Source organism: Portunus trituberculatus, chromosome 17 (assembly GCF_017591435.1).
Source record: "Portunus trituberculatus isolate SZX2019 chromosome 17, ASM1759143v1, whole genome shotgun sequence".
Lineage (NCBI taxonomy): Eukaryota > Metazoa > Arthropoda > Malacostraca > Decapoda > Portunidae > Portunus > Portunus trituberculatus.
In genome coordinates this window covers 25,705,025-25,717,219 of record NC_059271.1, presented here as the reverse complement: position 1 = coordinate 25,717,219, position 12,195 = coordinate 25,705,025, and the positions used below count along the sequence as shown (strand labels likewise).

Genomic DNA, 12,195 nt, shown 5'->3' with positions numbered 1-12,195 from the left:
TGTGTGTGTGTGTGTGTGTGTGTGTGTGTGTGTGTGTGTGTGTGTGTGTGTGTGTGTGTGTGTGTGTGTGTGTGTGTGTGTGTGTGTGTGTGTGTGTGTGTGTACACTAAGAGTGTGATTCATGATAGAGCAGCAGGAACCACATAGGTTAACCACAGACTTACTCATAACCTGAGCGAATGCTCGTATACTGATGCAAATTTTGCAAGTAGTTTGTGCTTGTAACCTGAATTGATCGTAAGGTGAGACACTCGTTTCTTGAGGCACTACTATATCTAATTTCTTTTATGAATAATTTCTATAGCATCTAAAGCAGTCATCAGCAAGCTCTACAGTTATGAAGATAGTAGCCAATCTCCTGTGGGTGGCCATATATGTATGCTCTACAGTCCAACAGCTGATCAACCATCCAATCAGATGGAGGGGCCCCACATGTGGGGGTGACATCTGGTAGAATGCACCATTTTAAAATTTTGAGGAAAATATTATTGTATGTAAACAATAACCTTATATTATGACTTTTGGGAAGTTAGACACAATAAAATAAAAATCAGCTGGCATTGTAGATGAATAGATAAACTAGAAGGTTGTGAAAATTCTCCCCAGTCTTTCTTGGAGGTATGGATCCCCAGGTAAAATAGTAAAGAAAAGCAAATTTGGGAGATTATGAATTTTTACAGCTTGCAATGTTGTAGAGGAGAGAAGCTCATACACTGAAAAATCTTGAAGAATGTTAGTGATTCTCCTAAAAAAAAAAAAAAAATGATATACAGGAGAAAATTACAGCCAACAGGCCAACACACACAGGCAGCACAAGGGTTTGTTTATGTTTAAGATAACTGTTTGTACCACACATGATTTTTCACCATCTTCATCCATCCATCCTTTTTCATGACGTACAAAAATAGTTGGTAGAAATTATATTTCAGATTCAGCTTTGCTGCTTGGAAATTATGCTTTCTTATTACTGGTAATACATTTAAGGTATTCTATTATTTACTGTACTGGTAAGTACACTACATAACTGTGTCATCTGTCTAGTGCTCATTGACCTAAACACTACTAAGGATGACTTGGTAGTTTGGCTGTCGTCTTAACCACCAATGTCATCCATAAGTTCAAAAGCATCAAAATTTGGACTAAAATTCAAGGGTTGTTTCATCTAAAAGTTGTCTTATCCACTAAGATATATGGTACTTAGAGGAATTCACCTCATTCAAGCATAGAACAGCTAGAAGAGGTGAACTGTCTCAATAACTATTAGCATTAACTGTTACAGTGGACAAGAGTTTAGACAATCTTACAGTAGAGAAAAATAAAAACAAATAAATTCAGCCTAGTATAGCACTACCTTAGAAGACTACAACTCTACCTGAAGAAGCTGATCATATTTAACATTGGCAGACAGGAACGTTTGTTGGTCTGACACAAAGCCAGCAATCTCTGTTTCTTCAACTTCTTCTCCACTAAGTGTCAGCACCCTGAAATTACACATAATCTTAAAAACTAATGTAAAGTTCTTATCAAACAAGGTATTTAACTACAAATAACACATTAACTATATATATATATATATATATATATATATATATATATATATATATATATATATATATATATATATATATATATATATATATATATATATATATATATATATATATATATATATATATATATATATATATATATATATATATATATATATATATATATATATATATATATATATATATATATATATATATATATATATATATATATATATATATATATATATATATATATATATATATATATATATATATATATATATATATATATATATATATATATATATATATATATATATATATATATATATATATATATATATATAAATAAATAAATAAATAAATAAATAAATAAATATATATATATATATATATATATATATATATATATATATATATATATATATATATATATATATATATATATATATATATATATATATAAAGATGATATTTGTTATTTTGGTGGGGAAGATATCATGTTGACTAAACTGAGTCGTCAGACCAAACTCAGCAAAACTATGTGGGAATAATTTCTGTCCAAGTTATGATATAATGCTAAGAAAACTGCTGCTTCTTGCTCTGACTGAAGGTAATAAGGTTTGGCCTTTGTAAAAGACACTTCCCTGATATGATCATGTTTACAATTTCTTTATGATGTCTAATATGCTCTTTTGTTTCACTAAAATATAACTAAATTTTCTTGGTACTTTACCTCTCGTTTTCTTCCAGATACTCTAAAAAAATGTTTTATCATTTCACTGTTACTGTTGTATGAAAAAATAAAAGTTTACCAATAGTCTGATAGTTTTTAAAAATAGTAATCTACTTGTCTCCTCTGGCTATCATCTCTTCCCTTATCCATGCCATTAGTCCATTTTCTTTGATAGAAAGGACTTTATCAGCCATGATAACACTCCAAGGCACTATATGGCACAAAATTCTTCCATGACTTTTTCTTTAGACTGATGAGGGATGACAACACATACAAACCAAAGATTTGAAAGATGAAAGGCCATCATTAACACCGAGAGGATGGAAACAGTTTAAGATTTTGCCATGCAATAACACTCACTCAGTCCTGTCAAGGTATTTCTCTCTCTCTCTCTCTCTCTCTCATATCAATTGATGGACAGATATAATACTACTCATAGTACCAGCTTCATAACCAACATGATGAAAATACAGCCAAGGGAATGAATCATACTATAGTAAAACTAAATTATACTGACCGTAGGGTGTAGTTCGCCATTCTGCCAGATTTCCAATCAAAATATTCAGCCTATAATACTCACGGTTCTTTAATCATAGTATTATCAACAAACAGCATTCTAAGGATATTCCAACTATTTCATTAAATAGCAGGTATACAAATAAGCGTTATATACCAAATCAAATGAAGGTATTTCATGGACATGTATGACAATGGGGCATATCAGGACATGTGACGTTGCCACTCCACCTGAGGTGGGATTTTCCCTGGGGAAGGGGTAGGGAGTCAGGTCAGCACGCAGGTGCATATCAGGTCACTTCTCATCTGGTCACCACAATGGAAGGACACACTGACACTTCCCCGTCTTACTGTGTGTTGTACAGCCAAACTTAGGAATTTGTCTACAGAATTAATAAATACTTCTTAAAAGAAAAAGCTTGCAAGGACCACTTTTACCCACAAATCAAGCAAGGAAGAGGACAGCAGATGGAGTTGGTATATCTGAAGCCACGGTGAAGAGGATTTGTCCTAGTGCAAATAAGATATGCACCAGAACCTAATCAGTGTTTTTCCCCATTCATTATATTACATAGGGTATCTTGAGAGGTCATAAATATTAAGTAAATCATCAACCTCATTTTCACTTTTATAACCAGCACCTTTACTGTATTTAATGCACCTATGGCATCTTCATGTCTTGTCCCCCACTCCATTTTTTTAGCGGTCAAGCATTAAATTGAATAAAGAACAGTTATTCGGTTTTCCTTGAAGTAATGAAAGATATGGCACTGTCGCACAGATTATCGGCATCACCCTACGGACCAATACAATTTAGCTTTACTATAGGGGACAAATAATTCTTGGGTTTCATTCTTCTAGGGATAAATACCCCAGAGAAAGAATTAACTGGGACATTTCACCAAGGAAGGAATCACACTACATCTGCTAGAAAGTCTACATTAGGCTTACATGGTGAATACTAGGATAATTTAAATTTAAACATTGTCCATAACTCCTAAATTAACAAAGCTAATTTCAGTGTTATTTCAATTTTCTACTTGCACTCATAATATTGGAATGTTTGTACTAAATTATGACTATTAATAACTGAAATTGAAATAAGCATTTTCAGAAATTGTACAGTGACAATTCATTACCAACAAAGGAATGATGAATACCAACCTTGTTAAGCCTACAAATGAGAGCACAATGGTGTTATGGAACTTGGGAGAATTCACACTGAGGGACCACATTCCCTTGATACCCTCTAGTTCAATGGATGCTTGCTCATGAATTCCAATGCCATTTCGAATTATCCTTAGTGATCCTTCCTTGAAAGCTCCTGAAATTGTAAGACATTTAGTGTCAATGTGTCAATCAAATCATCTTGATATATATATATATATATATATATATATATATATATATATATATATATATATATATATATATATATATATATATATATGTTATTTGCTATAGTGCCTGTAGGGTATACTTGAAAGAGTATGGAAAGCGTTGTCCAACTTCTGCCCTTTAGCAGTGCAGGCAATTTTACTTATAGTGGTACCCATATTAGGGCCTATATCACCTACCCATGTGCATCTTTGGTGTAAAGCAATTACACCTCCACCTAGAACCTGAGTATCATGGTGACATGTATGTAACTTTAAACCACTCGACAAATGACAAAGTTTCAAGGTGGCACATGGTGGGATTCGAACCTATGTATGGATGTCTCCCTGATCCCACTCTCACCACCTTATCCACTATGCCAATGCCTCCAAATATGTATGTATATATATATATATATATATATATATATATATATATATATATATATATATATATATATACAGTATATACAACTTAATCAAATAACATTCCATGACAAAAATAATCATATGCTATATTTTTAAAAGCTACACCTAATGAGTCTTCAATTTACAATGTACCAAGATACAAAGCCCATATTATATATCCATTCCTGAACTATTAATATCTTACAGAATGGTGGTGAGCTGAAACACTACCCATTACTTCAGAAACTCTTTTTAACAAATATAAAAATATTTCTTTTCAGTGTGTCTAACTACACATCAAGACAATATTCTGATAAGGCAGTTAGCCAATACAAAACATCCTACACACACACACTCACACACGCACACACACACACACACACACACACACACACACTGCCAAATTCTATTTCCTCAATTCATAAGTTTCTTGCATTTTAAATCATTCATGATATCATTTATGAGCAAAATCTAAAATCTCACAGTGCATCAAAACACAAAAGTAATACTGATAGCAGTGAAAAACCAACCTGAGCAAGTCACAAGCTGTCCTTGTCCCTGTCGCTCTAGGTCCACAACCACCATGTCCACAATGGGACCAAGATTATTGAAGGTCTGCATTATAGTCACATACTGACCAGATGCATCTGGTTCTGTGTTGAGCTTCACTAACTGAGAGTCACCAAGGCGAGAACCCACAAAAACCACACCATTGTCCAGGTATGTTAGACACTCAGGTATAGAGGTCTCTCCTGAAAACATTAAAAATATGAGTTTTTAAAAAATGCAAAATTTGTAGATCTTGATTATTCAAACCAGTCCAAAAATATTTACAATATTGTCATTTTGAGATTTCTTACAAGAGACATGACAGATATCTTTACCAAGTAGTTCCAGCTTCACAAGAGCCTCAGGTCGGTCATCTGATTTGTCCAACAGCAACATGAAGAGCCTACCAGACATGTCTCCCAGCAGGTACCGGGAGCCATTTGCATCAACTTTCCCATAACAAACAATGGTGCTTGTCTGTTGGAAATATATTTCAAATAATAAATCATAACCTTAATTTTTAGATAAAATAGATTTCTTTGTTATTTCCTTATACAGGGAAAAGGAAACAGATAATACCTAGATTTTTTCTCATATTCTATGAGGGGAAAATTCCCTCTTTATAGGAATAATAAGTAATGCTCTTCCCGATGATGGCACTAAGCAAAATATATTTTTATATACTGGACTTGTAAGCAATCAAAATACATTGCAATAGACAAAGGATCTGTAAAAGTAAGTCTGCCCTCAAAGTTCACTCATATCCTAGTCTCCATTCATCTATCCAAATCCTTTTCCTTCACAGCTCCTACAGTTCTGTACACACACACACACACACACACACACAAATAATTATCAAAGAAAAATGGGTTAAACATCTGGAAGAACAACAACTCATATCAAACAGACAATTTGGGTTCAGGACAGGAAAGTCATGTATGACGAACTTATTAAGCTTCTACTCGAGAGTAATAGAAGGACTGGAAAGCAGAGATGGATGAGTGGACACAATATACCTAGACATAAAAATGCTTTTGATAAAGTCCCTCATGGAAGACTACTTTGGAAACTAGAGAATGTAGGAGAACTGCAAAGAACCTTGTTAGAATGGACAAAGGATTATTTGAAGGACAGGGAGATGAGAACAGTGATCAGAGATACATACTCACCTTGGAGTGCCACAAGGGTCAGTGTTAGCCTCCATCATGTTTCAGATTTAGGTAAACGATATTCACAATGGGATAAACAGTTATATCAATTTATTTGCTGATGATGCAAAACTGCTATGAGTTATCAAAACCAGAGAGGACTGTTTGATGTTACACGAAGATATAAACAAAATCTATGAGTGGAGTAAGAAGTGGAAATTGGAGTTCAATGCCCAGAAATGTCATGTAATGGAACTAGGAAAGTGCAAAAGAAGACCAGTATGGAACTATCTGATGGAAAAGGAACAAATAATGAAGAGGAAAAAGATCTGGGAGTGATTATACAGGAAAACCTGAATCCCTAAGAACACATAAGCAAGATATTTGGATTATCATATAAAATGTTGACTAATATAAAAGGTATTTCAATTCATGGACAAAGATATGATGAAAAAAATCACAAGCATGATATGTCCTAAGCTGGAATATGCATTTGTGGTGTGGTCTTTGAGCACTAAAAAAGATAAAAGAAGATTAGAACGGATACAGAAGATTGCTACAAGGATGGTGCCGGAACTAAAGGACCTAACATATGAAGAACGGCTGAAGGAAATGGGACTACCAACCTAACAAGATAGAAGAGAACGAGGAGACCTAATGTACAAAACAGTCAATGTCATTGAAAAGATAGACAAGGAAAACCTGGTGCTGGTGACAGAAGAAGACAGAAGGACAAGAGGTCATGTAAAGAAGATTAGGATAGGCAGTGTAAAGGATATTGGAAAATATAGTTTTACACACAGAACAGTGAAGTGGAATGCATTGAATAATTAAGTTGTTATAGCACATAATGTGTATAACTTTAAGGAAAAATTGGATAAATGGAGACACGAGACACAAAACTATGAGCCCCACTCAAACCCTGTACAATACAACTAGGTAAATACATACATTTCTGCATATGAAGAAAGATAACGAGAAGTTGGAAAGGATTCAGAGGATAGCTACAAAGATGATACATGAGATGAAAGACCTAACCTATGCAGAGGGATTGAAGAAAATGGTATTGTTAACTTTGTAAGACAGAAGAGAGAGAGATGTAATAACAATGTGTATAATGGTTAACCATGTTGAGGGGATAGACAGACAAAACCCATTGTTGCTGAAAGAAGATGGAACTAGATGAACGAGGACACTCAAACAAGATTGGGAAGAGACAGCGTAATTACATCTAGGTAAATACAAACACACACACACACACACACACACACACACACACACACACACACACACACTTTCAAGGAAAGGTTTAGATATTTTTAAATACAATACAGAAGGGACACACCTGATTTCTTGTATGTCACAAATAAATAAATAAAACTAGATAAATACATACACAAATAAAAGATATATGTAAAGAAATGAATCTTCAATTATGTATAACAACTATAATTCTTTATACCCTCTTTTATTTCTAACCTGCCTGCCTTCTTTATTTCCCTCTTCCTGCAACTTAAATTCTTACTAGAGGAGTTTCAAGACACTTCTCTAGATTTGGTTAATCCTTTCAGATCCATTTCTTTGGAAACTAGCACTTTGCAGCAGTAACCAGGAAGTTGCCTCTAATACTTAATTTGATGCTATCATAAAATTATAAAATTATTTTAAAGAAGGTTAAACCTTGATAAGTGCTGGTGCCACTGTCACATGTGAGGTGCTGGTGAAGTAAGAGATGGTTTCTTGCCCAATAATAATTGCTCCACCATATGGTTCAGGTACAGCAATGATAGTTGAAGCTTCCATTTCAACATTGTCTTGCTTCCAGGGCATCTGGAAAAAAAAAAAACTTACTAACATGTTCTTTTTTTTTTTTTCTACTATACTACATACAGCACATTCAACATGTGTGAAGAGGACTGAACTGTTCCTATTTATATCTATCTATTTATCTATCTACATTAAGGCCCAGACAAAGCACCACATAGTCATATACAAAATATTCACATCCTTAGACCTGTTGACCCATGGTGGACCACTGAACTACACAACTGGCCACAAACATTCATTCATTGCAAAATAAAACACCATACACTGGTTTACCCATTCCTCTTCATACTGAGATTGTTATCTAGTCTGGACCTACTCTAATCCTATGTTATTTTTTTGTCTTTAAACAAAATGGTATCGTTAAGAATAAAACTATTTGTATGGAGGTGAAACAAGTAACAAGGAAGCAGGTGAGAAGAGATTTAATATAATGGAAACCAGGTAAACAAGGAACATGTGTGTGTGTAACAAGAGTATCCAAAAGATTGAGAGAAACATGAGGAGTGCAAAGGAGAACTGGTGTTGAAAGAGCTGGTTAATAACAGACTAAAATTTGAACATTAAAAAAAAAAAAAAAAAGGAAAAGAAATTGTAGTGAGAAAATCTAATGTACAATCTAATGTACTATGTGTGAGATTAAGATGAAGATTACAAATAGGACATATAAATGGTATGAAAAATGAGTTACATAAAACTGATAACTTGTCTAAATCTTGAAGTATCCTTTCTTTTCCTAATAACATTTGATGGTCATTCACCTAAACAGCATCAGTTTTTATATTTATCACATATTTTCTTCCTCAGCTCTGTGATTCATGGTCTACAAATCAGTAATGTACTAAAAATTAATCTAGTTATACATATTTCCATATACTTCTCTAATACAACAAAATTGTAACTTGTAAACAGTCTATGGAAAAATACTGAAAGTCAATACAAGATTTTAGGCATTTCATTTTCATAGCAGTTGTTTCTGGTATCATATTTCAGTCCTTTGCCTAACAACTATACAAAACAGCTTGCATATCAATCCTTCAAATGCCTACAATTTTTTTCAATGAAGATCCTAAATCATATCTAATACACTCTTAAAATCCTTTGTTGGTATCAGTATATTCTTTACCTTAGAAAATTCCTTTTCTTTTAAAGAAATCTCATGGGTCCTGATGTGTCTTCCATGAGTGTCTTGATATATAATAATGATTGTTGGGTTGGAACATCCATAAAGAAATTCAATGTCTTGGATCTGTAATTCATCAACCCTGAAAAGAACAAAATGGGCAACTTTCATAATTTTTAGTGGATACTTACACAACACAAAAATCATATTTCCTTATATAATAAGTACTTTCTATGCTTTGAGTAGTCCCACCTTATGTTGTATGCCTTTAGTTCATTGTTGTCTTTGTCAAGAGGGATGACTTTGATGAGACCTTCATACAGTCGTAGGACAATGCATCTAGCTTGAGGATCAACAATGGCTATCATTCCTGTCTCACATGGTTTGCCTGTTTGGTAAAAAGAAATTTCAATAGTACTGTAAATTTCAAATTGCATAACATGGAAAGATGAGAAAAAGTCATCATAGATTTAGAAGCACAGTAAAGTTGAAGATAAATCTATCACAATGAAAAAAATAAAAGGAAATGAGTAGGACATTTTTTACACCAAACAAATATAAGACATAAAATCACAATAAATGACATAGAAACACAGGTATGATCAATTACAAGAATGGATTGGACAAAATAGAAAGATGAGAAGCTTTACTTGACTGGAATAGGCAGGTAGAAAAGAGAGATAAATAGTGATAAGGAAGTTCTTCTTAATGCAATCAAATGATGAAGGATAATGATTGAATCAACTATAGTAAAACTAAATTGTACTGACCCACAGGGTGAGACCGATTATGCGTGAGACGTTGCCATATCACTCATTACTTTAAAGAAAGCGGAATAACAGTTCTTTATCCAAGTCAATCCATGACTTCCCTAAAGAAAGGGGACATGAAACATACAGATCTTTGCAGGTGATTATGCCATAAGTAAATTAAATACAGTAAAGGTGCTGGTTATATATGTGAAAATAAGATTGATAATTTACATAATATTTACTGTTATGTTCACCTGAGATACCAAGTCTTATATAATAAGTGATGAAAAGAAATATAAGATGAGACAGTATTTTATTTCAGTTACTGTCCTAAGCTGAACTTATTATTGAAGATCACTGAATGAAAACTTTTTTTCCTTGGTCTGGCTGTACAACTCACAGTAAGATGGGGAAGCATCAGAGTGTCCTTCCATCATGGCAACCAGATGAGAAGTGAGTCTATTTGCAAATGCGTGGTGACCTGACTCCCCCTATTCCCCAATGGAAAATCCTGCCTCAGGTCATGTGACAACACTGCCTGACCTGATATGCCACATCATCATACATGTCCATGAAACACCTCCATTTGATTTGGTATATAACACTTATTTGTATCACCTGCTATTTAATGAAATAGTCTGAATATTCTTAGAACATTGCCTGTTGATAATACTATGATAAAAGTAGTACAAGGTGAATGTTTTGGTTGGAGATCTGGCAGGTTGGTGAACAATACCCTGTGGGTCAGTACTATTTAGCATGACTATAGAAACAATGCAGTAGTTGATTGTGATCATTTATCATAAGAATATGATAATTAAGAGACCACTGTTAACCATATCATACCAATTTTATCGGCAACATTTCCGTGTGCACGGGTCAGAATTTCCAGCTGGTCTCCATCCCCAACACACTCCAAGATCATGGCACAGTATCGGGTTGTCAGGATGAACAACAGGTCCTTTTTTTCATTCTGAGAAATCCAAGAATGCCAATGCATTATTTGTCTACTCCACTTGTTCTCATGAGCATCTTGGAGCACATAAGTTACATTAAAAGAAATTGCATTAAAAGTTCCCTGCACAACAACAAGATCTTTGGAGGGATTTTAGAATATAGAGTAGAAGTGAAACTAGAAAAACCAATGGATATACCCCTTCCAAGGAGCAAAAGACTAAAAGACATGCCAAAAAGAATGACAGATATGTAGGAGTGATATTTTTTGGAAGAGCAGAATGATTAGTAAAGACATGAACATTTTTCCCCTTTTTTATTTCTTGTTTTACTCCCAAAATTAATTAATGTACAGAGTATTTAACAAAATTTTGAAGAAATCATCATACATGTAAAGAAAATTGTAGGATAAATATTACCATGTAATATTATTAAATAAAATCTTCCTCACCATATGAACAAAAAGTGAATTCTAGTTATTTGACTGGCTGTTATCAACTATCATTGTATTTCTTACTTTCTTTACATTTTAAATTCAGTGAATAAAGGAAGGCCTTCACCATACTAAAAATATAGATTTTGATCGATTTTGTTTGAAATAGATGCTATTGAAACTAAAGTTTGGGTAAAAATGTGTATTTTACAATTCATACTCTCATAACAATACCAAATAAAAAAAAACTCATAACAAAAGTTTCACACACACACACACACACACACACACACACACACACACACACACACACACACAAAGAGTAAAGGAAAACACAAGATTCAGAGGAAACGATGAGCTGGCGAGATTGGACCTAGTTTTTACAAGGGATATACAAATGAACAATGATAAAAGACATAAGTGCCCAATTGGAAAGAGTGACCATGTAATATTAGATATGGATATAGAAGAGGGAAAGGAAGATAGACGAATCATACACAGGAGACCGATTAAATTACAGAACTGATATTGAAAACCTCAAGAGCTATTTTAAAAACGTAAACTGGGAGGAAATGGAAAACTCAGAGACGGTGCAAGAGAAGTATAACTTATTTTTGGAAATATACAAAACAGGAGTCAGGGAATATGTCCCAAGATATAGACCTAAAGATGAAGGAAAGAAAGATTGGTTTAGAAAAGGTCAGTCGCGTGTAACAAATTTATTGAGTTTCTACTCTAGAATAGTTAATAAAGTACAAGGGAGAGAGGGATGGATTGACAGTATTTATTTAGATTTAAAAAAGGCATTTGATAAAGTGCCACATGAAAGATTACTATGGAAGTT

At 33.5% G+C, this 12,195-nt stretch overlaps 1 protein-coding gene across 1 annotated transcript in view; it reads right to left on the bottom strand.

Annotated features, from left to right (window-relative positions):
* The window catches only part of LOC123505133 (DNA damage-binding protein 1-like), a 62,861-nt gene that overhangs the window by 42,092 nt on the left and 8,574 nt on the right, over positions 1-12,195 (bottom strand). Inside the window, exons 3-10 of the mRNA XM_045256221.1 lie at positions 10,811-10,937; positions 9,465-9,600; positions 9,216-9,354; positions 7,946-8,095; positions 5,453-5,594; positions 5,099-5,320; positions 3,949-4,108; positions 1,373-1,481 (exon numbers count right to left, since the gene is read on the bottom strand). Of these exons, the coding sequence (XP_045112156.1) occupies positions 1,373-1,481; positions 3,949-4,108; positions 5,099-5,320; positions 5,453-5,594; positions 7,946-8,095; positions 9,216-9,354; positions 9,465-9,600; positions 10,811-10,937 (1,185 nt within the window). The remainder of the gene's footprint in view (positions 1-1,372; positions 1,482-3,948; positions 4,109-5,098; positions 5,321-5,452; positions 5,595-7,945; positions 8,096-9,215; positions 9,355-9,464; positions 9,601-10,810; positions 10,938-12,195) is intronic.